A 25,582-nucleotide genomic window follows, 5' to 3' on the forward strand; every position below is an offset into this window, starting at 1 on the left:
TCGTTTGAAATTTCCTCAGTAGAGAAACGCTTCGCCCAAATCATTTTCCCTCCATGCATCTGCATCTCCGTGCACACGGTACACTTGCATCGTATCTATAATTTTTGTGAATGTATACAGTATTGCTCGATTCCTTGTGCACTCGTCCCAATTATATCGAATAATATTGCGTTCAGGCTCACGACTCAAAGAATCACCGGACTCTTGTATACATTGACTTAGTTTGCAACTAAGTGATTGCGAATTTTGTCATTCGGTGGATTTGAGAGCATAGACTATTTTTTATTATTAGAATATCCAACCTTTGCTTGCGGAAGTTTCCTCTTCATTTTCATTAGCGAGTACCCTTTTCAGATAATTAGAATCGTCGCGACGCAGCGTTATGAATCGTAGGGAGCATGAAAAACACTGATATTTTTCGATGTATTTCACGGGACACAAAGTCCCATGTATTGTCACGTCTAGTCGCGTTTTTATAATAGGGAATGTGTGAAATATCGATACATATACAAATTACCATCTCACAGAGAATTATAATATAACTGTAATTTAGTTTTAGGTTTAACTCGACCTTTACTTTCAGTTTTAATCTTTAATTTCCGCTTCGATCGTTCTTCAAGATGTTTTTGTTGTTTGTTTTCCATAACGATCAAGGAACTAATATTTTTCAAATGAATGGCAAAAAAGGATTTGTCCGAATTCTTTTATGCAAAATCAGTAATTTTTTGGGGAAAAAGAGGGGGTGATGTTACCGTAGAAGAGAAAGTTGGTATTCCGAGTAATTTACCCAGTGAACTCGGTGGTTTTCTTACCATGTTAATATCGTTCTCGACTTAACCGATCTAGCATGACGCAGGTTTAGGACCTTAGCGGTATTTGGTATTACAGTTGAATCGTCTTCATTCGGACTCCTGTAATTAATTTCCACTAGGGGTGTCTGTAATAAATTCGTCTATAATATAACTCAAATAAAATAGAACATTCAATATCTTGTTTGTGATTTTATATATAGATAGTAATATTTCCATGTTTCTTGTAGCTTTTTAATAAGGAAGATATTTGTTTAAAAGATATACAATAAATACATAATTGTTGATTGACAAAACTTTATAAAATTGTCGATACTACATTTTTCGCGTAAATTATCGTATGTTAAAAGTAAGATATATTATAAATTTCTGAAGTGAACACTATTATGATAGCCATAATTTACCTAAAATAACATTCAACAGTTCGATAGAATTCCTATTAGACAAGGCTAGATATTTATCACTGTGTTATGATACAGTAATTACTGTAATATTCGAACAAACGTATTCAAATATTTTTCAGTAATAACTATAATATAACGCTGAAAAGACCGTGTCTTACACATATATATTTATATCTGTATACACATATCCTTATCAGCGACAAACACAATGTAATATAAGTACTTGTTAGCAATGCGTTATTTTAATTATATTACATTATTTTTAGCATAAATACTGATTTTTCAGCATACAATTGTATGCTGCAAATTATATATTGCAAACAAAAAATAACAACATAGATAACAGCTGAGATATAAAAAATTGTTCTTATCAGTATTATGTCACCTTGTCTTTTTTTAATATATTACTTTTCTTACTTTTGCTAACTTTTGTTCAATTATCTCGAGTTAATTGGTATTGTTACATTGTTCGTGTTATGAAATGGATAAAAAGTTTAGTTCGAGAACATGTATTCCTCTGAGTTCAATGCAAGTCAATTTATGCAATACATGTGTTTGTAAATGACCACTAACTTCGTTAGACACAATTCTAAAATTACACGTACAAACGAATAGAACTACGTTACTACAAAAATTGCATATCGTGATAAAATTGTAGATCTTTATCGTTATACTAATAAAAATGAGAAATAAAATATTCCGAGTATGGAGACACCGTGCTATGGATTGTCAGTGCATTTTCTCCTGTCATATTTCACGACTATCCATTTCATCGCTGCTAACTTCTTCATTCGATGAATTCAAATTTTCACCCGTTAGAAGCGCTTCAATCTCGTTATATGTTTTTCCTTTTGTTTCCGGTACCCATATGAACACCATCAGAAATGCCAAGCTGCATAATGTTGCGAAGATAGTGAAAATCGCATGCCATTCTACATTCTCGATAATCACTTGATTCAGTTTCGTCGCGGTAAAACCAACTATACCATTGAAAATGACAACGATGGCACCAACAATGCCTTTTAGTTCCGTAGGAAATAAGTCGCATAGGAGAACATTGGGTAACAGTCCTAAACCAATTTGAAACAATAATTGATACCCACTTAAGAAATGAATGGAAACAATAGTGAAGGTGGGGTGGTCAAAGTTATGTTGATCTAAGAAAAGACAACCTGCAAAAATAATCAATGAAAGACATGACCCCATCGTAGACACAATCAAAAGTTTCCTTCTTCCACAATGTGTCACTATTAGCATGGCTATATAGCCAGATACATAGCGGACAACCTGGACAAAAATCATCGCATCCTGCGGACTGAAAGTGGCCCATTTTCTGTCAATGTCTTGTTCCAGGTACTCCGTAACGGAGAAGTTTCCGCTAAGTTGTTGTGCCATGATCAAGCCAAGCATGATAAACAGAGCATTCCTGTTGCTTCGTTGTAGTATTGCTCGCAGCTTGTCTAAGCAGGTATATTTAGATAACTCCATGTATGTCTCAGGTATGTCCGTTGATTCTTGTAAATCCACACTGGATTGTTTGCGTAAATGGCTTCTAGATTGTGAGTGTAATTCGCGCAAGGATTGTGGGCGTAATTCACCTGTGGGTTGCTGGTGTTCTTCACTTACGACTTCTGAATGTATTACGTATGTGGATTGTGAGGGTAAATCACTTCTGGATTGTGATGGTAAATCGCTTCTGGATTGTGGGGGTAAATCGCGTCCTGATTCTGAGTGTAAATCGCTCGTGGATTGTTGGAGTAATTCGTATCTGACTTGTTGGTGTAATTCGTGTCTGACTTGATCGCGTAGAGTACGTAGTTCCATTTTCACTTTGTCAGGATCTTCGATGCATTTGTAATATACTATCGACTTGCATGCTTGCTCCTTTTGACCTTTTGCCACCAAGAAATACGGAGTTTCGGGGAAGTACAAGGTCGTCAAGATGGATATAAGGGATATTATTACAAGAAGCGCCAGCTGTAACTTGTACGTCAGCCATACTGATAGTGCGTAGGTTAGTAGTATCCCCGAATTTACGTTCGCTGCGATTAGAACACCTATAGATCCTCTGTATTTGATGTCGGCGACTTCTGATACGAACATGGGATTTATCGTGTGGGCAATACCAACGCCTATACCTAAAGTCACCCCAGCAAGGTATAGCATTGGCGCGGATGATGCGAAGCAGATGATTAACCAGCCTATGGTGAACATTGTGCTGCATACAAGGAGGCAGTATTTACGACCGATGCGATCGGCCAACTGGGCAGCCAGAAGTGAACCGATCATTGAACCAAGTACTGTCAAAGAAACGACCCATGAAGATTCGTCCTCTGTTATCATTAGCGGCACGTCGCCGCTTCCAGTTGTTAGGTGGGCAAGTGAAATCTTTATCCATCCGTTGACTGTACCGACCAAGCCCATGGTTATCGTTGCTGGAATGAGAAACAGTTAATGCTATATATAGAATTTGTTAATTGTAGCGCGGTCGTTTTATAATTACACTGCGAACATTTACACAAATTTGTATTTTTAATATATACTACTAATTGTTAGGTAGATGATACATTTACACTGAACATGTAAATGTGCGTGTAAGCGTCAGAGGACGTCCAGGTCTCAGGTGAGACAAAAGACGATTGGTAGCTGTTAGTTGAATCTCGAATAGTCTATTGACAACATGCGTGCGTGTAAGAAGGTAATCGAGGTCTTCAGAGTGTAATATATATGTATAGCTGTTATGTGTGAATAAAGTAAATTATTTATTTTACCGAAACCTCTGTGTAGCTTAACACTATTATATTTATAATTAATACATACCGCAGGCTATAAGTAAATGGACTCTTCGCTATGTTAGCACGGATGCTTTCCACTAGTTTTATTTCTTAGCTATTTTATTATTAATCTGTTAATCCATTCGCATTATATGTGCATTAAGTAAGATACTACATGAAGTAAAATTTATTAGAGACTTGCGATAAGTATAGGTGTATTAATGTGTAATAATGTACATTTCTTTGCTTTCAGATTTCTCATAAATATATAAAAGTCCGCACTTGGTTTATGATATAAGAAAGCATCAGTGCGATGAATATCTGAATCGAAATGTTAAATTTATCGTAATGTAGGATGGAATAGAAATGCAACTTTAAACGATGGTACGCAAGTAAATAGAAGTGAGAAATAATTTAGGAACATCACTATCGAGGGGAGGAAAGGAAATTGCATTCTGTGTATTAAAATTACAGATAAATACATGACGTAATATCAAGAGTGAAAACTAACCGATACTACATGCTAGGAATTGTCGCCGGAATTTTCGGTTGCACAGCCTACGAGCTGTTTCTTGCAGTGATAAAACGACACGACCCAAACCACTGCCCTCAGACAATCTGCTGGGAGCCTGGAAAACAGATACCTTTGTTATGAATAGAAATCATAATTCCATCTTAATCCGATAGTCTAATCAAACTTTTGAGCGAATATAAATTCCAAATCACGGAAAAGCTATTAAGAAGTATTTAAATATTAATATTTCTTCAAAGCAATTAAAAAATTTTCTTTCTCCTTTCTTAATAGAAATACAATTATATGGTATTCTATCAACAGCATTAAAATATCCTTGATGTTATTTGATGTTATTACAGATAGAAGACGAACTTGAGTTTTCCACTGACGTTTGCTAAAGGTTATTTATGCTTTCGACATCTTTCTTCTAAAATCATTTCCTTTGATTGTCCTCCAAATTAATAATTATTTGAAAGGTTTCTATATATTTCTTAAATATTTTTTGAAATTAATGAATTATATTAACATGTCGTATAGATAATACCGAAGAATCGTTTGAACCTTCGAATATGATTCGATATTTATGAGAGGTAACAGTTTTAAGCTTTGAACTTTATGTTTTGGTGGGTCGTGACAATTTAAATCAGGGTGGAAGATTCAAAATTTTAAATGATCACGATCGATCCATACACAAGGTCAAAGATTTCGGATTATTGTGACTTTTAAATATCAACACGATATGTTAATACATTTGATTATTTGCCAAAACTTTTAATCGAGTCGTAGGAATCAAAACTTTAATTGCTATGGATTCGTATCTCTATTTGGAAATAAAAGAATAATAGTTAAATTCGCTGAAAATAGGTATCTCAAACGGACCCTTTTTTTATATTCTCATTCAATTAGAATTTGTTACTCTGCGATATTTAATTTCTAACTGTTTATTTCAAAAATATATATTGTATAATCATATGAAATGCTTACCGTCCTACGCTGGGACATGTTGCCAAAAATAAGTATTTTTACGCAATTATATAATCACGATAGATTTTCAATAATTCAATTTGTAGAATCCAGTTCACTCATAATTATTTAAAAAATGCACGAATGATCATGGGTAGTTATCTATCGCAAAAAAAGAACAACTGTAAAAGATCATTGCACTGAATCTCGTGATTTACGGATTTCGTATTGATTTGTTCGATTTCCACGAGTGTCACAACCATACTGGGTACTTCTAGGGCTACTTCCTCTTTACATACAGTCGACATTATTTCAACACATAAACACTTCTAATTCTCCTTGTTATATGTTTAAATGTAACGAATTAATTTTAAATATTCCGACATAGGAACAATAATATTTTTGTACATATTATATCTAGGAAATATCCTAATTGTAACGTTAGAACAGTCGAATGCCAAATGTTTATGATACATATTTCCCATAATATAAAAATTGAAATGAGCAAAAATAATTGCACTGCTCCGACTATTAATTATTTTTGTTCTATGTTGCTGCATCGTCTACGTTGCGATAATAATCTAGCATTTGAATTATCTTGAATTTCTTGGAGCGTAGCTTCCTTTATCGCGGCAACTCTTTTTCTCGTTACTTTCGCTCTATTTCGATGTTTCTCACTGCAACTGTCGTATTTTCTACGATCTCTCACGTGTCGAAACACTTCTTCGTTTGAAATTTCCTCAGTAGAGAAATGCTTCGCCCAAATCATTTTCCCTCCATGCATCTGCATCTCCGTGCACACGGTACACTTGCATCGTATCTATAATTTTTGTGAATGTATACAGTATTGCTCGATTCCTTGTGCACTCGTCTGAATTATATCGAATAATATTGCGTTCAGGCTCACGACTCAAAGAATCACCGCACTCTTGTATACATTGACTTAGTTTGCAACTAAGTGATTGCGAATTTTGTCATTCGGTGGATTTGAGAGCATAGATTATTTTTTATTATTAAAATATCCAACCTTTACTTGCGGAAGTTTCCTCTTCATTTTCATTAGCGAGTACCCTTTTCAGATAATTAGAATCGTCGCGACGCAGCGTTATGAATCGTAGGGAGCATGAAAAACACTGATATTTTTCGATGTCGGTATTTCACGGGACACAAAGTCCCATGTATTGTCACGTCTAGTCGCGTTTTTATAATAAGGAATGTGTGAAATATCGATACATATACAAATTACCATCTCACAGAGAATTATAATATAACTGTAATTTAGTTTTAGGTTTAACTCGATCTTTACTTTCAGTTTTAAATTTCCGCTTCGATCGTTCTTCAAGATGTTTTTGTTGTTTGTTTTCCATAACGATCAAGGAACTAATATTTTTCAAATGAATGGCAAAAAAGGATTTGTCCGAATTCTTTTATGCAAAATCAGTAATTTTTTGGGGAAAAAGAGGGGGTGATGTTACCGTAGAAGAGAAAGTTGGTATTCCGAGTAATTTACCCAGTGAACTCGGTGGTTTTCTTACCATGTTAATATCGTTCTCGACTTAACCGATCTAGCATGACGCAGGTTTAGGACCTTAGCGGTATTTGGTATTACAGTTGAATCGTCTTCATTCGGACTCCTGTAATTAATTTCCACTAGGGGTGTCTGTAATAAATTCGTCTATAATATAACTCAAATAAAATAGAACATTCAATATCTTGTTTGTGATTTTATATATAGATAGTAATGTTTCCATGTTTCTTGTAGCTTTTTAATAAGGAAGATATTTGTTTAAAAGATATACAATAAATACATAATTGTTGATAGACAAAAATTTATAAAATTGTCGATACTACATTTTTCGCGTAAATTATCGTATATTAAAAGTAGGAAATATTATAAATTTCTAAACTGAACACTATTATTATAGCCATAATTTACCGAAGATAACATTCATCAGTCCGATAGAATTTCTGCTGGACAAGGCTAGATGTTCATCGCTGTGTTATGATACAGTAATTACTATAATATTCAAACTGACATATTCAAATATTTTTCAGTAATAACTATAATATAACACCGAAGAGTCCATGTATTAAACATATATAATTGTACATGTATGTACATATGCTTATCAGAGACAAGCTCAATGTAATATTACTACTTATTATCAATGTATTATGTTAATTATATTATATTAATTTCGCCATAAATACTGACTTTTTCAGCATACCTGCTGTTTATTGTGACAATATTAGCATATGTATATGTGATATACATATGTTATATATTGCAACACAAAAAATAACAGCATAGGTAACAGCTGAGATATAGAAAACTGTTCTTGTCAGTATTATGTCACCTTGTCATTTTTTAATATATTACTTTTCTTACTCTTGCTAACTTTTGTTCAATTATCTCGAGTTAATTGGTATTGTTACATTGTTCGTGTTATGAAATGGATAAAAAGTTTAGTTCGAGAACATGTATTCCTCTGAGTTCAATGCAAGTCAATTTATGCAATACATATGTTTGTAAATGACCACTACCTTTGTTAGACACAATTCTAAAATTACACGTACAAACGAATAGAACTCCGTTACTACAGAAATTGCATATCGTGATAAAATTGTAGATCTTTATCGTTATACTAATAAAAATGAGAAATAAAATATTCCGAGTATGTAGACACCGTGCCACGGACGTACGGTGCAATTTTTCCTGTCATATTTTACGAATATCCATTTCATCGGTTCGAACTTCTTCATTCAATGAATCCAAATTTCACTAGCTAGAAGCGCTTCAATCTCGTTATATGTTTTTCCTCTTGTTTCCGGTAACCATAAGGTCGTCATCAGAAATACCATACAGCATGATGTCGCGAAGAACGCGTAATTCCCAAACGCTCCTATATTATCGGCAATCACTTGAGTCACTTTCGACACGGTAAAACCAATTATACCATCGAAAATCACAACGATGGCACCAACAAAGCCTATCAGTTTCGTAGGAAATAAGTCACATAGGAAAACATTGAGTAACGTACCTAAACCAATGTGAAACACTACTAGATGCGGAATTAAAAAGATAAGGGGAAGAAAAGACACGAAGGATTTGTCAGACATATCATCAGGTGCGAGAAAAGTCATTGATAAAATAATCGATATATACCCCGTCCCAGCCGTAGTCAGAGTCACATGTTTTTTTCTTCCACAACTATCCACTATAAACGCGGTTAAATAGCTAGATAAAAGGCGGATAAGCTCGACACAAATCAATATGTCGTTTAGACCCATAGAGGTCGCTTTTCTGCTAATGAAATCTCGCAGGTGCTGCGTAGCGGTGACGTTACCGCTAAGATGTTGTGTCATGATCAAGCCAAGCATGATAAACAGAGCTGTCTTGTTGCTTCGTCGTAGTATTGCTCGCAGCTTTTCTAAACAGGTATATTTAGTTACATCTATGTATGGCTCAGACATGGCCGTTGATGCTCGTGAATCCACTCTGGTTGGTGTGTGTAAATCGCTTCTGGCTTGTGAGTGTAATTCGCTTCTCGTTTCTGGGAGTATTTGGCTGATGGATGGTCGGTGTGTTTGGCTTGTGGATGGTCGGTGTATTTCGTTTGTGGTTTCTGGGTGTATTTCGCTTGTGGTTTCTGGGTGTATTTCGCTTGTGGTTTCTGGGTGCGTTTCGTTTGTTGCTTCTGGGTGTATTTCTCTTGTGATTTCTGGAGGTATTTCGCTTGTGGATGGTCGGTGTATTTGGCTTGTGGATGGTCGGTGTATTTCGTTTGTGGTTTCTGGGTGTATTTCGCTTGTTGCTTCTGGATGTATTTCGCTTGTGGTTTCTGGGTGTATTTCGCTTGTGGTTTCTGGGTGTATTTCGCTTGTGGTTTCTGGGTGTGTTTCGCTTGTTGCTTCTTGGTGTTTTCCGCTTATGGTTTCTGGGTGTATTTCGCCTGTTGCTTCTGGGTGTATTTCTCTTGTGATTTCTGGAGGTATTTCGCTTGTGGTTGGTCGGTTTATTTGGCTTGTGGATGGTCGGTGTATATCGTTTGTGGTTTCCGGAAGTATTTCGCTTGTAGTTTCTGGGTGTATTTCGCTTGTTGCTTCTGGATGCTTTTCGCTTGTGGATGCTTGGTGTATTTCGCATGTGGGGTCTGGGTGTATTTGGCTTGTCGGGGGCCGGTGCAGGTCGCTTGCGGATTGTGAGTGTAATTCGCGCGTGGTTTGGAGTTGTTGTCCGTGCGAGACGCGCGAGTATTCTACGCGTAATTCGCCCGTGGCTTGTTTACGTACTTCGCATTTGAATTTTGAGTGTACTGAGGTTATGGATTGTGAGTGTGAGTCGCTACTGGATGGTAAGTTTAAATCGGACGTGGCTTCTGTGCCTACTACTTCCCGTGTGGGGTCTGAGTGTGTTTCGCGTATAGATTGTGAGGGTAAATTGCTTCTGTACGGTGGGGGTAAATCTCTAGTTGATTGTAGGGGGAAAAGGGTACTGTACGGTGGGGGTAAGTCTCTCCTGGATCGTAGGTCTAATCCGTATCTGGCTTCTGCGCGTAGGTCACGTAGTACGACATTCACTTGGTCAGGATCTTCGATGCCTTTGTAATATGCTATCGACTTGCATGCTTGCTCCCTTTTACCTTTTGCCACCAAGAAATACGGAGTTTCGCGTAAGCACATGAGCAGCAAGATTGATATAGCGGATATTCCTGCAAGAGCCAGCAGGTGTGACGTGTACGTCAGCGAGCCAGTAACGTAGGTTAGTAGTGACCCGAAATGTACGTTCGCTGCGATCAGAGTACTCAATTGTCCTCTGCGTTTGATGTCGGCGACTTCTGACACGAACATGGGATTTATCGTGCGAGCTATACCGATGCCTATACCGAGAATCCCCCGGGCAAAGTATAGCGTTCGCACAGAAGTTGCGAAGTACATGTCGAGCCAGCCTATGGTGAACATTATGCTGCATGCAACAAGGCAGTATTTACGACCGATGCGATCGGCCAACTGCACAGCCAGAAGTGAACCGATCATTGAACTAAGTACTGTCAAAGAAACGCTCCATGAATATTCGTCGTGTGTTAACCTTAGCGGCACGTCGCCGATTCCACTTGTTAGAGGGACAAATGAAGAGTTTGTCCATCCGTAGACTGTACCGACCAAGCACATGGTTATCGTTCCTGGAATGAGAAACAGTTATTGCTATATATAGCATATGTTAATTGTAGTGCGGTCGTTTCATAATTACACTGCATATATGTTTGGAAATTTGTACTTTTAACTTATACTGTTAATATATTTATAATCAATACATACCGGAGGCTATAAGTAAATGAACTCTGCGCGATGTTAGCACGAATGCTTTCCGCTAGTTTTATTTCTTAGCTATTTTAATATTTATCTGTTAATCAATTCGCATTATAAGTGCATTAAGTAAAATACTATGTGAAGTAAAATTTGTTAAAGAATTGCGATAGGTCTAGGTATACTAATGTGTAATAATGAACATTGCTTTCAGATTTCTCATAAATATATAAAAGTCCGCATTCGGTTTATGATATAACAAAGCATCAGTGCGATGAATATCTGAATCGAAATGTTAAATTTATCGTAATGTAGGATGGAATAGAAATGCAACTTTAAACGATGGTACGCAAGTCGATACAAGTAAAAAATAATTTAGGAACATCACTATGAAACTTCAATTCGAGGGTTGAAAGGAAATTGCATTCTGCGTATTAAAATAACGGATAAGTACTTGACGTATTTTCAAGAGTGAAAACTAACCGGAAATACATGCTAGAAATTGCCGGCTTTGTAAGATGCAGGGACTAGGACATTTCCCTTGCGGAGATGATCGATCAGGATCTAAACCTCCGCCCTCAGGCGAGTAACCAGGAGAGTTCCTAGGAACCTGGAAAACAGATACCTTTGTTAAGAATAGAAATCATAATTTTTTTCTAAGTAGATAGTGTAATCAATCTTTTGAGCGAATTCCAAACCACGGAAAAGATATCGAGATGTATTTAAATATTAACATTATTTCAAGGTAATTAAAAAATTTTCTTTCCCCTATCCTAATGGAAGTACAATTTATGATATTTCTATCAACAGCATTAAAATATTGTTGATGTTATTTGATGTTATTCTAGATAGAAGACGTACTTGAGTTTTTCACTGACGTTTGCTAATGGTTATTTGTGCTTTTGAAAACTTTCTTCTACAATCTTTTCCTTTGAGTGTCCTCCAAATCAATGATAATTTGTAATGTTTTTATACGTTTCTTAAATATCTTTTCTAAATAATGAAATATATTAACATGTCGTAGAGATAATACCGAAGAACAGTTTGAACCTTCGAATGTGATTCGATGTTTATAGGACGCTACGGTTTTAAGCTGTGAGCTTTATGTGTTGGTGGGTCGTGACGGTTTAAATCAGGGTGAAAGATTGAAAATTTTAAATGATCGCGATCGATTAAGACACAGGGTCAAAGATGTGAGATTATTGTGACTTTTAAATATCGAATCATACTCGAAGGTTCAGACGGTTTTTTGGTATTATCGACACGATATGTTAATACATTTCATTATGTGCCAAAACTTTAAATAGAGACGTAGGAATCAAAACTTTAAATGCTATGGATTCCAATCTCTATTTGGAAATAAAAGAATAATAGTTAAATTCGCTGAAAATAGGTACCTCAAACAGACGCTATTTTTTATATTCTCGTTGAATTAGAATTTAGGATTTGTTATTCGGCGATATTTAATTTCTAGCCGTTTATTTCAAAAATATTTATCATATAATCATATTAAATGCTTACCGTTGTACTCTCGGACATGCTGCCAAAAATAAGTACTTTTACGCAATTATATAATCACGATAGATTTTCAATAATTCAATTTGTAGGATTCACTTCACTCATAATTATTTAAAAAATGCACGAATGTCCTGGGGTAGTTATCTATCGCAAAAAAGAACAACTGTAAGAAATCTTTACACTGAATCTCGCGATTTGCGGATTTCGTATTGACTTGATCGATTTACACGACTGCCACAACTATACTGGGTACTTCTGGGGCTACTTCCCCTTTACATACAGTCGACATTATTTCAACACATAAACACTTCTAATTCTCCTTGTTATATATGTTTAAATGTAACGAATTAATTTTAAATATTCCGAGATAGGAACAATAATGTTTTTGTACATATTATATCTAGGAAATATCTTAATTATAATGTTAGAACAGTCGAACGCCAACTATTATATGATACGTATTTCCTATAATATAAAAATTAAAATGAGCAAAAATAATTACACATCTTCGTCTATTAGTTATTTTTGTTCTATGTTACAACATCGGCTACGTTGCGATCACAATGCAGCATTTGAATTTATAACATTACAATACTATAATATTATAGCATTTGGGTTTATAAGGAAACCTTTACATTTTTTATAGCTAGGTTGAAGGGACTCTTTATATTCTTTATCGGTAAGAATTATGAAGCCACTCTGTGCCTTTGCTATGTTCGGATTTGTATGTATTAGGCAGGGCTTAGAAAACACCTTTAGGTTTCTAATTATAGTATTGAAATTAAATTAGATGTTCTATCAGGTAGAGTTTTTCAAATTTGATGGGACAGGATCTAGATGGAACGTTTGTAAGTCTGGTGAGTGGTTATGTAGAGTAGCTTTACTGCTAAAAAGCAATGCTTCCTAGAAGCATTAATCCGTTCCTAATAAGTACTTCAATATTTAATTTATTTATACATGCGTAATTAACAGTAATGTTTAAGTAGATAATGTAGTGTAAGTAGATAAGCAGTATAATTCTTTATGAGGCGCGTCTTTCCTATTTTTAAAATAATTTTACCACAGACGAGGAAGAGGAATCGACGTGACATTCAATGCTTGTCCGACTGTCACATTTTGCGGGTCGGATGACCTCTCCATACCATTTTCGTGTCGCATGCGAAGTTAATATTTCAGTTTAATACTTGTTTGAATTAAGACTACAATCTTGTACGAAATTATAAATAAAATATAAAACTGGATATCGAATACTCGCAGCGAAATATAATTCTATCTTGCTACAATATTTCAGTAAACATCACACACTATGAAAATAATAAATTACTGTATAGTAAAGTACTGTAATAAGAATTAAGTGAATCGTTTAATCAGTTCTATATGAAATTGCAATTTCATATATCTGAAACAAAAATGTGAATTTTTAAATCTTTCCTATTTCCATCCTTGTATTCTCAAACCAATAATAAATTATGTATTGCCAAGTATAGGTAATCTTATTTACCATCAGGACTCATGAAACCGGTTCGATAATTTATCGATAACGAACAGACGATGTACCTCGATGTCCCACAGTGTACCTCGACGTCCCAGGACATCCCACGATATTCTTAGGATATCCTACTCTGCCCCACGGTAAATTCTCTTCGTGGCTTTTGTCCCACGGAGTCTCACGGGGTACAACGGTTTCCCATGGTGTCCCACGGTATTCCATGCTGCTCCACGGCTTCCCATGATATCCCACGGTGGCCCACGATGGCCCACGTCCAGTCTTGATCATCCAAAATACTTCGTGACTTTTGGTGATCCAAACTGTATTGTATCAGCGTAGGTATTGGCTTGGTATAGTTTTTCCATAGATTAATCAACTGATTAATTTTTGGCAAACAATGCCAATTACCAGGTCTTATCACGAGGAGGTAACTACGCACGAGACCCGCCCATGAGTTATTTAACATTACACATCGATCTTGATCTTCAACCTATTGGCAAGAATGCCGAGTTCTGACTATGCTTAAGCATGGGCCTGCCGGGCTGGGACCACCGAACAGAATTATGAATGCACGGCCCCAAGTGAACGAGCGACGTCCACCTCCGCGCCCCCCGAACAAAATTACGGAGGACGGAAATTGCTGGTCCCTGACCCAGTACCGAAGTACCAATCGGACAGGACTGCATATCCACGACTGAATTCCCAACAGATTCGCAACCATCAACGGCGCGACGACAACTCCCGTGATTCGATGTAAACGTCGAGCAGTCATCGAGCAGTCACCAAGGCAGAGGTGAAATTACAAATTGAAAGAGCTGTCCAGTGTACGTTTACCTGCATGCACCCAGTATACGCGCGAGCGAGTATACCATGCAATTATATAATTAAATCATTGATTTAAAAGTTAGGAATTGATGTTATTGTTTTACATTAATTATCAGGAGAATTAATTTATTATTGTAATTTTTAAAATTTTTAAATTTTACAATCCATCAGAATATTATATAACCGGTTACAAAGTTCCATAACTTAATTCCAAGTATATAAAACGGAGCACATTCAAACGATCATATAATGGAAATTTAGCGAGTATCTCTTGAGATAATTACAATCCCGACGCAGCGTTATGAATTGCAGAGAGCGTGAAAAACATTGATATATTTCGATATCGGTATTTCAGAACACGCGACACAGAGTCCCATATAATGTCAGGTCTAGCCGCGTTTTTATAGTAGCGACTGTGTGAAATATCGATACATATACAAATTACCATCTGACAGAGAATTATAATATAACTGTTATTTAGTTTTAGGTTTAACTCGATCTTTACTTTCAGTTTTAAATTTCCGCTTCGATCGTTCTTAAAGATGTTTTTGTTTGTTTTCCATAACGATCAAAGAACTAATATTTTGCAAATAAATGGCAAGAAAGAATTTGTCCGAATTCTTTTATACAAAATGATTAATATTTTGGGAAAAAGAAGGGGTGATGTTATCGTAGAAGAGAAAGTTGCTATTCAGAGTACTTTACCCAGTGATCTCGGTGGTTTTCTTACCATTTTAATATCGTTCTCGACGTAACCGATTTACCATGATGTTGGGCTAGGATCTTAGCAGTATTTGGTATTACAGTTGACCCATCTTCATTCGGACTCCTATAATTAAATTCCACTAGGGGTGTCTGTAATAAATTCGTCTATAATATAACTGAAATAATATAGAACATTCAATATCTTGTTTGTGATTTTATATATAGATAATAATGTTTCCATGTTTCTTGTAGCTTTTTAGTAAGGAAGATATATGTTTAAAAGATATACAATAAATACATAATTGTTGATAGACAAAAATTTATAAAATTATCGATATTTAATTTTTCGCGTAAATTGTCGGATATTAAAAGTAGGAAATATTATAAATTTCTAAACTGAACACTATTATTATAGCCATAATTTACCGAAGATAACATTCATCAGTTCGATAGAATTTCTGCTGGACAAGGCTAGATGTTCATCGCTGTGTTATGATACAGTAATTACTATAATATTCAAACTGACATATTCAAATATTTTTCAGTAATAACTATAATATAACACCGAAGAGTCCATGTCTTAAACATATATAATTGTACATGTATATACATATGCTTATCAGAGACAAGCTCAATGTAATATTAGTACTTATTATCAATGTATTATGTTAATTATATTATATTAATTTCGCCATAAATACTGACTTTTTCAGCATACCTGCTGTTTATTGTGACAATATTAGCATATGTATATGTGATATACATATGTTATATATTGCAACACAAAAAATAACAGCATAGGTAACAGCTGAGATATAGAAAACTGTTCTTGTCAGTATTATGTCACCTTGTCATTTTTTAATATATTACTTTTCTTACTCTTGCTAACTTTTGTTCAATTATCTCGAGTTAATTGGTATTGTTACATTGTTCGTGTTATGAAATGGATAAAAAGTTTAGTTCGAGAACATGTATTCCTCTGAGTTCAATGCAAGTCAATTTATGCAATACATATGTTTGTAAATGACCACTACCTTTGTTAGACACAATTCTAAAATTACACGTACAAACGAATAGAACTCCGTTACTACAAAAATTGCATATCGTGATAAAATTGTAGATCTTTATCGTTATAGGAATAAAAATGAGAAATATAATATTCCGAGTAAGTAGACACCGTGCCACGAACGTACGGTTCAGTTTTTTCTTGTCATATTCTACGACCATCCATTTCATCGGTGCTATCTTCTTCACTCGATGAATTCACATTTTCACCAACTAGAAGCGCTTCAATCTCTCTATATGTTTTTCCTCTTGTTTCCGGTACCCATAAGATCGTCATCAGAAATGCCACACAGCATGATGTCGTGTAGATCTTGTAATTTACAGACGATCCTATATTATCGGCAATCACTTGATTCAGTTTCGACGCGGTAAAACCAATTATACCATCGAAAATCACAACGATGGCACCAACAATGCCTTTTAGTTTCGTAGGAAATAAATCGCATAGGAAAACATTGGGTAACGTACCTAAACCAATTTGAAACACTACTTGATACAAAATTAAATGGACAAGGGAATATGTAGGGTTGTTGAAATCGTCAGACTTATGTTCATGTTTGAAAAAATGAAATGATAAAACAAACGATACATAAGACGTCCAAAACGTAGACAGAATCAAAAGTATTCTTCCTCCACAGCAATTCACTGTGAACGCGGTTAAATAGCTAGATACAAGGCAGATAACATCGACACAAATCAACGCGTTGTATCCACCGATGGAGGCCCTTTTTCTGTTAATGAAATCTTGCAGGTACTGCGTAGCGGTCAATTTTGCGCTAAGATGTTGTGTCATGATCAAGCCAAGCACGATAAACAGAGCTCTCTTGTTGCTTCGTTGTAGTATTGCTCGCAGCTTTTCTAAACAGGTATATTTAGTTAAATCCATGTATGGCTCAGACATGTCCGTTGATGCTCGTGAATCCACTCTGGTTGGTATGTGTAAATCGCTTCTGGCTTGTGAGTGTAATTCGCTTCTCCTTTCCGGGAGTATTTGGCTGGTGGATGGTCGGTGTATTTGGCTTGTGGATGCTTGGTGTACTTCGCATGTGGGGTCTGGGTGTATTTGGCTTGTCGGGGGACGGTGTATTCGGCTAGTGGATGCTTGGTGTATTTCGCATGTGGGGTCTGGGTGTATTTGGCTTGTCGGGGGCCGGTGTATTTGGCTAGTGGATGGTCGGTGCAAGTCGCTTGCGGACTGTGAGTGTAATTCGCGCGTGGTTTGGAGTGGTAGTCCGTGCGAGACGCGCGAGTATTCTACGCGTAATTCGCCCGTGGCTTGTGTACGTACTTCGCATTTGAATTTTGAGTGTACTGAGGGTATGGATTGTGAGTGTGAGTCGCTACTGGATGGTAAGTCTAAATCGGGCGTGGCTTCTGGGCCTACTACTTCCCGTATGGGCTCTAAGTGTGTTTCACGTATAGATCGTGAGGGTGAAATGCTTCTGTACGGTGGGGGTAAATCTCTAATTGATAGTGGGGGGAAAAGGATATTGTACGGTGGGGGTAAATCTCTACTTGATGGTGAGGGCAAATTGATACTGTACGGTGGGGTTAAATCTCTCCTGGATTCTTGGTGTATTCCGTATCTGGCTTCTGCGCGCAGAGCACGTAGTTCGACTTTTACTTGGTCAGGATCTTCGATGCCTTTGTAATATGCTATCGACCTGCAGGCTCGTTCCTTTTTACCTTTTGCCACCAAGAAATACGGAGTTTCGCGTAAGCACATGAGCGGCAAGATGGATATAGCGGATATTCCTGCAAGAGCCAGCAGGTGTGACGTGTACGTCAGCGAGGGTCCAGTAACGTAGGTTAGTAGTGACCCGAAATATACGTTCGCTGCGATTAGAGTACTCAAGTGTCCTCTTTGTTTGATGTCGGCGACTTCTGACACGAACATGGGATTTATCGTGCGGGCAATACCGACGCCTATACCGAGTATCCCTCTGGCAATGTATAGCTCTGGCACAGAATTTGCGGAGTACATGTAGAGCCAGCCAATAGCGAACACTAAGCTGCATGCAATGAGGCAATATTTACGACCGATGCGATCGGCCAACTGCGCAGCCAGAAGTGAACCGATCATTGAACTAAGTACTGTCAAAGAAACGCTCCATGAATATTCGTCGTGTGTTAACCTTAGCGGCACGTCGCCGATTCCACTTGTTAGAGGGACAAATGAAGTGTTTGTCCATCCGTAGACTGTACCGACCATGGCCATGGTTAGGGTTGCTGGAATGAGAAACAAGTAATGCTATATATAGCACATGTTAATTGTAGTGCGGTCGTTTTAAAATTACACTGCATATATTTATGGAAATTTGTACTTTTAACTTATACTGTTAATATATTTATAATCAATACATACCGCAGGCTATAAGTAAATGAACTCTGCGCGATGTTAGCACGAATGATTTCCGCTAGTTTTATTTCTTAGCTATTTTATTATTTATCTGTTAATCAATTCGCATTATAAGTGCATTAAGTAAAATACTACGTGAAGTAAAATTTGTTAAAGAATTGCGATAGGTCTAGGTATACTAATGTGTAATAATGAACATTGCTTTCAGATTTCTCATAAATATATAAAAGTCCGCATTCGGTTTATGATATAACAAAGCATCAGTGCGATGAATATCTGAATCGAAATGTTAAATTTATCGTAATGTAGGATGGAATAGAAATGCAACTTTAAACGATGGTACGCAAGTAAATAGAAGTGAGAAATAATTTAGGAACATCACTATCGAGGGGAGGAAAGGAAATTGCATTCTGCGTATTAAAATTACAGATAAGTACTTGACGTATTTTCAAGAGTGAAAACTAACCGGAAATACATGCCAGAAATCGCCGGCCTTGTGCGTCGCAGATACTAGGACATTTCCATAGCGAAAATAAACCGACACGATTTGAACCTCCGCCCTCAGGCGAGTGCACAGGAGAGATCCTGGGACCCTGGAAAACAGATACCTTTGTTAAGAATAGAAATCATAATTCTATTCTAATTAGATAGATAGTGTAATTAAACTTATGAGCGAATACCAAACCACGGAAAAGATATCAAGAAGTTTTTAAATATTAACCTTACATCAACATTTATTCTTTCTCCTATCTTAATAGAAATACAATTTATGGTATTTCTATCAACAGCATTAAAATATGCTTGATGTTATTTGATGTTATTATAGATAGAAGACGTACTTGAGTTATTCACTGGCGTTTGCTAAAGGTTATTTACGTTTTTGACATCTTCTAAAATCATTTCCTTTGAGTGTCCTCCAAATCAATGATAATTTGAGAGGTTTTTATATGTTTCTTAAATGTCTTTTCTAAATAATGAAATATATTAACATGTCGTATAGATAATACCGAAAACCCGTTTGAACCTTCGAGTATGATTCGATATTTATAAGACGTAACAGTTTTAAGCTTTGAACTTTATGTTTTGGTGGGTCGTGACAATTTGATTCAAGCTGAAAGATTCAAAATTTTAAACGATCACGATCGATCAAGACGCAAGGTCAAAAATTTAAGATTATTGTGACTTTTAAATATCGAATCATACTCGAAGATTCAGACGGTTCTTTGGTATTATCGACAAGATATGCTAATACATTTCATTATGTGCGAAAACTTTAAATCGAGACGTAGGAATCAAAACTTTAATTGCTATGGATTCGTCTCTGTTATTTGGAAATAAAAGAATAATAGTTAAATTCGCTGAAAATAGGTATCTCAAACGGACGCTTTTTCTATATTCTCATTCAATTAGAATTTGTTACTCTGCGATATTTAATTTCTAATGGTTTATTTCAAAAATACATATTGTATAATCATATTAACTGCTTACCATCCTACGCTGGGACATGTTGCCAAAAATAAGTACTTTTACGCAATTATATAATCACGATAGATTTTCAATAATTCAATTCGTAGAATCCAATTCACTTATAATTATTTAAAAAATGCACGAATGGTCTTGGGTAGTTATCTATCGCAAAAAAAGAACAACTGTAAGAAATCTTTACACTGAATCTCGCGATTTGCGGATTTCGTATTGACTTGTTCGATTTACACGACTACCACAACTATACTGGGTACTTCTGGGGCTACTTCCCCTTTACATACAGTCGACATTATTTCAACACATAAACACTTCTAATTCTCCTTGTTATATGTTTAAATGTAACGAATTAATTTTAAATATTCCGACATAGGAACAATAATATTTTTGTACTTATTATATCTAGGAAATATCCTAATTGTAATGTTATAACAGTCGAATGCCAACTATTATATAGTACATATTTCCTATAATATAAAAATTGAAATGAGCGAAAATAATTGCACAGCTTCGACTATTAGTCATTTTTGTTCTATGTTGCTACATCAACTACGTTGCGATCATAATGCAGCATTTGAATTATCTGCAATTTCTTGAAGCATAGATTCCTTTATCGCGGAAATTCTTTTTCTCTTTACTTTCGCTCAATTTCGACGATTCCTACTGAAACTGTCGTATTTTCTACGATCTCTCACGCGTCGAAACACTTCTTCGTTTGAAATTTCCTCAGTAGAGAAACGCTTCGCCCAAATTATTTTCCCTCCATGCATCTGCATCTCCGTGCACGCGGTACACTTGCATCGTATCTATAATTTCTGTGAATGTGTACAGTACTGCTCGATTCCTGGTGCACTCGTCCCAATTATATCGAATAAGATTGCGTTCAGGCTCACGACTCAAAGAATCACCGGACTCTTGTAAACATTGGCTTCGAGCTATTGAGTTTGCAACTAAGTGATTGCGGATTTTGTCATTCGGTGGATTTGAGTGCATGGATTACTTTTTATTATTAAAATATCCAACCTTTACTTGCGGAAGTTTCCTCTTTATTATCATTTTTTTTTGTTTTCATTAGCGAGTAGCCTTTTCAGATAATTACAATCGTCGCGGCGCAGCGTTATGAATTTTAGGGAGCATGAAAAACACTGTTATTTTTCCATGTCGGTATTTCAGAACACGAAACACAGAGCCCCATATGACACGTCTAGTCGCGTTTTTATAATGGTGAATGTGTGAAATATCGATACATATACGAATTACCATCTCACAAAGAATTATAATATAACTGTAATTTAGTTTCAGGTTTAACTGGATCTTTACTATCAGTTTTAAATTTCCGCTTCGATCGTTCTTAAAGATATTTTTGTTGTTTGTTTTTCATAACGATCAAAGAACTAATATTTTGCAAATAAATTGCAAGAAAGAATTTGTCCGAATTCTTTTATACAAAATGAGTAATATTTTTGAAACAGGAGGGGGATGTTACCGTGAAAGATGAAAGTTGCTATTCAGTGTACTTTACCCAGTGAACTCCAAGGTTTTCTTACCATGTTAAAATCGTTCTCGACGTAACCGATCTAGTATGACGCAGGTTCAGGACCTTAGCGGTATTTGGTATTACAGTTTAGTTGTCTTCATTCGGACTCCTGTAATTAATTTTCACTAGGGGTGTCTGTAATAAATTCGTCTATAATATAACTCAAATAAAATAGAACATTCAATATCTTGTTTGTGATTTTATACATAGATAGCAATGTTTCCATGTTTCTTGTAGCTTTTTAATAAGGAAGATATTTGTTTAAAAGATATACAATAAATACATATTTGTTGATAGACAAAAATTTATAAAATTGTCGATATTTAATTTTTCGCGTCAATTATCGTATATTAAAAGTAGGAAATATTATAAATTTCTGAAATGAGCACTATTATTATTGCCATTATTTACTGAAGATAACATTCAACAGTTCGATGGAATTTCTATTGGACAAGGTTAGGTATTTATCACTATGTTATAATACAGTAATTACTGTAATATTCGAACTGACATATTCAAATATTTTTCAGTAATAACTATAATATAACACCGAAGAGTCCATGTCTTAAACATATATAATTGCATATGCATATACATATGCTTATCAGCGACAACCACAATGTAATATAAGTAGTTATTATCAATGTGTTATGTTAATTATATTCTATTATTTTCTCTATAAATACTGCCTTCTTCAACATACCTGCTGTTTATTGTGACAATATTAGCATATGTATATGTTTTATACATATGTTATATATTGCAACACAAAAAATAACAGCATAGGTAATAGCTGTGATAATAAAAATTGTTCTGATCAGTATTATGTCACCTTGTCATTCTTTAATATATTACTTTTCTTACTTTTGCAAACTGTTGTTCAATAATTTCGAGTTAATTGATATTTTTCGTGTTATCAAATGGATAAAAGGCTTAGTTTGAGAACATGTGTTCCTCTAAGTTCAATGCAAGTCAATTTATACGATGCCTATGTTTGTAAATGATCATCAGCTTTGTTAGACACATTTCTAAAATTACACTTAGAGACGTATAAAACTCCGTTACTACAGAAATTGCATATCGTGATGAAATTGAAGATCTTTATCGTTATACTAATAAAAATGAGAAATAAAATATTCCGAGTATGTAGACACCGTGCCACGGACGTACGGTGCAATTTTTCCTGTCATATTTTACGAATATCCATTTCATCGGTTCGAACTTCTTCATTCAAAGAATTCAAATTTCACCAGCTAGAAGAGCTTCAATCTCGTTATATGTTTTTCCTTTTGTTTCCGGTACCCATATGAACACCATCAGGAATGCCAAGAAGCATGATGTCGCGAAGATAAAGTAAATCGTATACGACCCTAAATTATCTATAAATAGTTTATACAGTACCAACACGATAAGACCAATTGTACCATCGAAAGTGACATTGATGACACCAGCAAAGCCTTTTAGTTCCGTAGGAAATAACTCGCATAGGAGGACATTGGGTAACGTACCTAAACCAATTTCAAACACTACTTGATATATAATTAAGTCGATAACTGGAATAATAGAGACGTTGGAAGCCTGAAGCAGATTTCCAAATAACACTAGATAAATTGCTAAAATAGTCAATGTAATACACGTCCCACCCGTAGAGAGAAGCAAAAGTGTTCTTCTTCCTACGAATTGCACTGCGAAGAAGGTTAAACTGCCAGATACAAAGCTGACAAACAGGACCAAAATCGTCGCTACGTGTGGATCGATAACGATCGTTATTTTCCTAAACAACACTTCCAGATACTGCGTAGTGATGAAGTTTCCGCTAAGTTGTTGTGCCATGGTCAAGCCAAACATGATATACAGAGCTTTCCTGTAGTTTCGATGTAGTATTACTTGCAGCTTGGTCATACAGGTATATTCAGTTCCATGCATGTATGTCTCATCTGAGTCTGTCGACCCTTGTGAATCCACATTGAATTGTGTGCGTAAATCGCTTCTGGATCGCGATTGTAATTCGCTTCTCGTTCCTGGGTGTATTTCGCTTGTGGGTCCTGGGTGTATTTCGCTTGTGGATCGTCGGTGTATTTCGCTTGTGGATGATTGGTGTATTTCGCTTGTGGTTTCTGGGTGCAATTGACTTGTGGATGGTCGGTATATTTGACTTGTGGATGTTCGGTATATTTGACTCGTGGGTGGACGTTGTATGTGTCTTGTAGATTGTCGGTGTATCTGGCTTGTGGATGGTCGGTATATTTCGCTTGTGGATGATCGGTGTAATTCGCTTGTGGATTGTGAGTATAATTCGCATGTGGATGGTCGGTGTATTTGGCTTGTGGATGGTCGGTGTATTTCGCTCGTGGATGGTCGGTGTAATTCACTTGTGGATTGTGAGTGTTTTCCGCTTGTGGATGGTTGGTGTATTTCGCTCGTGGATGGTCGGTGTATTTCGCTTGTGGATGGTCGGTGTAATTTGCTTGTGGATGGTCGGCGTATTTCGCTTGTGGATGTTCGGTGTATTTCGCTTGTGGATGGTCGGTGTAATTCGCTTGTGGATGTTCGGTGTATTTCGCTTGTGGATGGTCGGTGTAATTCGCTTGTGGATGGTCGGCGTATTTCGCTTGTAGATGGCTGGTGTATTTCGCTTGTGGGTTCTGAGTGAATTTCGCTTGTGGATGGTTGGTGCATTTCGCTCGTGGATGGTCGGTGTAATTTGCTTGTGGATGGTGGGCGTATTTCGCTTGTGGATGGTCGGCGTATTTCGCTTGTGGATGTTGGGTGTATTTCGCTTGTGGATTGTCGGTGTAATTCGCTTGTGGATGTTCGGTGTATTTCGCTTGTGGATGGTCGGTGTAATTCGCTTGTGGATGGTCGGCGTATTTCGCTTGTAGATGGCTGGTGTATTTCGCTTGTGGGTTCTGAGTGAATTTCGCTTGTGGATGGTTGGTGCATTTCGCTCGTGGATGGTCGGTGTATTTCGCTCGTGGATGGTCGGTGTATTTCGCTCGTGGATGGTCGGTGTAATTCGCTCGTGGATGGTCGGTGTAATTCGCTTGTGGATGGTCGGCGTATTTCGCTTGTGGATGGTCGGTGTATTTCGCTCGTGGATGGTCGGTGTATTTCGCTCGTGGATGGTCGGTGTAATTCGCTTGTGGATGATCGGCGTATTACGCTCGTGGATGGTCGGTGTAATTCGCTTGTGGATGGTCGGCGTATTTCGCTCGTGGATGGTCGGTGTAATTCGCTTGTGGATGGTCGGCGTATTTCGCTTGTAGATGGCTGGTGTATTTCGCTTGTGGGTTCTGAGTGAATTTCGCTTGTGGATGGTTGGTGCATTTCGCTCGTGGATGGTCGGTGTAATTTGCTTGTGGATGGTGGGCGTATTTCGCTTGTGGATGGTCGGCGTATTTCGCTTGTGGATGTTGGGTGTATTTCGCTTGTGGATTGTCGGTGTAATTCGCTTGTGGATGTTCGGTGTATTTCGCTTGTGGATGGTCGGTGTAATTCGCTTGTGGATGGTCGGCGTATTTCGCTTGTAGATGGCTGGTGTATTTCGCTTGTGGGTTCTGAGTGAATTTCGCTTGTGGATGGTTGGTGCATTTCGCTCGTGGATGGTCGGTGTATTTCGCTCGTGGATGGTCGGTGTATTTCGCTCGTGGATGGTCGGTGTAATTCGCTTGTGGATGGTCGGCGTATTTCGCTTGTGGATGGTCGGTGTATTTCGCTCGTGGATGGTCGGTGTATTTCGCTCGTGGAAGGTCGGTGTAATTCGCTTGTGGATGGTCGGCGTATTACGCTCGTGGATGGTCGGTGTAATTCGCTTGTGGATGGTCGGCGTAT

General features: G+C 36.7%; 4 protein-coding genes and 1 pseudogene across 4 annotated transcripts; all 5 read right to left on the minus strand.

Annotated features, from left to right (window-relative positions):
- Positions 1-1,778: 1,778 nt before the first annotated feature.
- On the minus strand, positions 1,779-5,503 carry LOC117206843 (facilitated trehalose transporter Tret1-like). The gene is made up of 3 exons (XM_033446566.1): positions 5,486-5,503; positions 4,499-4,616; positions 1,779-3,648 (listed from the first exon to the last, which is right to left on the minus strand). The coding sequence occupies exons 1-3, from the start codon at positions 5,501-5,503 to the stop codon at positions 1,961-1,963; spliced, it is 1,824 nt and encodes a 607-aa protein (XP_033302457.1). The 3' UTR covers positions 1,779-1,960.
- Positions 5,504-8,183: 2,680 nt separating this feature from the next.
- LOC117206851 lies at positions 8,184-8,830 on the minus strand (annotated as a pseudogene).
- An 89-nt stretch (positions 8,831-8,919) lies between these two features.
- Positions 8,920-12,310, minus strand: LOC117206858. The gene is made up of 4 exons (XM_033446585.1): positions 12,293-12,310; positions 11,255-11,381; positions 9,183-10,647; positions 8,920-9,133 (listed from the first exon to the last, which is right to left on the minus strand). The coding sequence occupies exons 1-4, from the start codon at positions 12,308-12,310 to the stop codon at positions 8,920-8,922; spliced, it is 1,824 nt and encodes a 607-aa protein (XP_033302476.1).
- A 4,183-nt stretch (positions 12,311-16,493) lies between these two features.
- LOC117206874 lies at positions 16,494-20,238 on the minus strand. The gene is made up of 3 exons (XM_033446586.1): positions 20,221-20,238; positions 19,199-19,340; positions 16,494-18,602 (listed from the first exon to the last, which is right to left on the minus strand). Exons 1-3 carry the CDS (start codon positions 20,236-20,238, stop codon positions 16,519-16,521), a joined length of 2,244 nt encoding a protein of 747 aa, XP_033302477.1. The 3' UTR covers positions 16,494-16,518.
- A 2,713-nt stretch (positions 20,239-22,951) lies between these two features.
- LOC117206409 (facilitated trehalose transporter Tret1-like) lies at positions 22,952-23,712 on the minus strand. The gene has a single exon (XM_033445739.1). The coding sequence runs from the start codon at positions 23,675-23,677 to the stop codon at positions 22,991-22,993; it is 687 nt and encodes a 228-aa protein (XP_033301630.1). The 5' UTR covers positions 23,678-23,712; the 3' UTR covers positions 22,952-22,990.
- Between the last annotated feature and the right edge of the window lie 1,870 nt (positions 23,713-25,582).

The sequence above is a fragment of the Bombus bifarius genome, unplaced genomic scaffold, assembly GCF_011952205.1.
Source record: "Bombus bifarius isolate JDL3187 unplaced genomic scaffold, Bbif_JDL3187 scf7180000007966, whole genome shotgun sequence".
Classification (NCBI taxonomy): domain Eukaryota; kingdom Metazoa; phylum Arthropoda; class Insecta; order Hymenoptera; family Apidae; genus Bombus; species Bombus bifarius.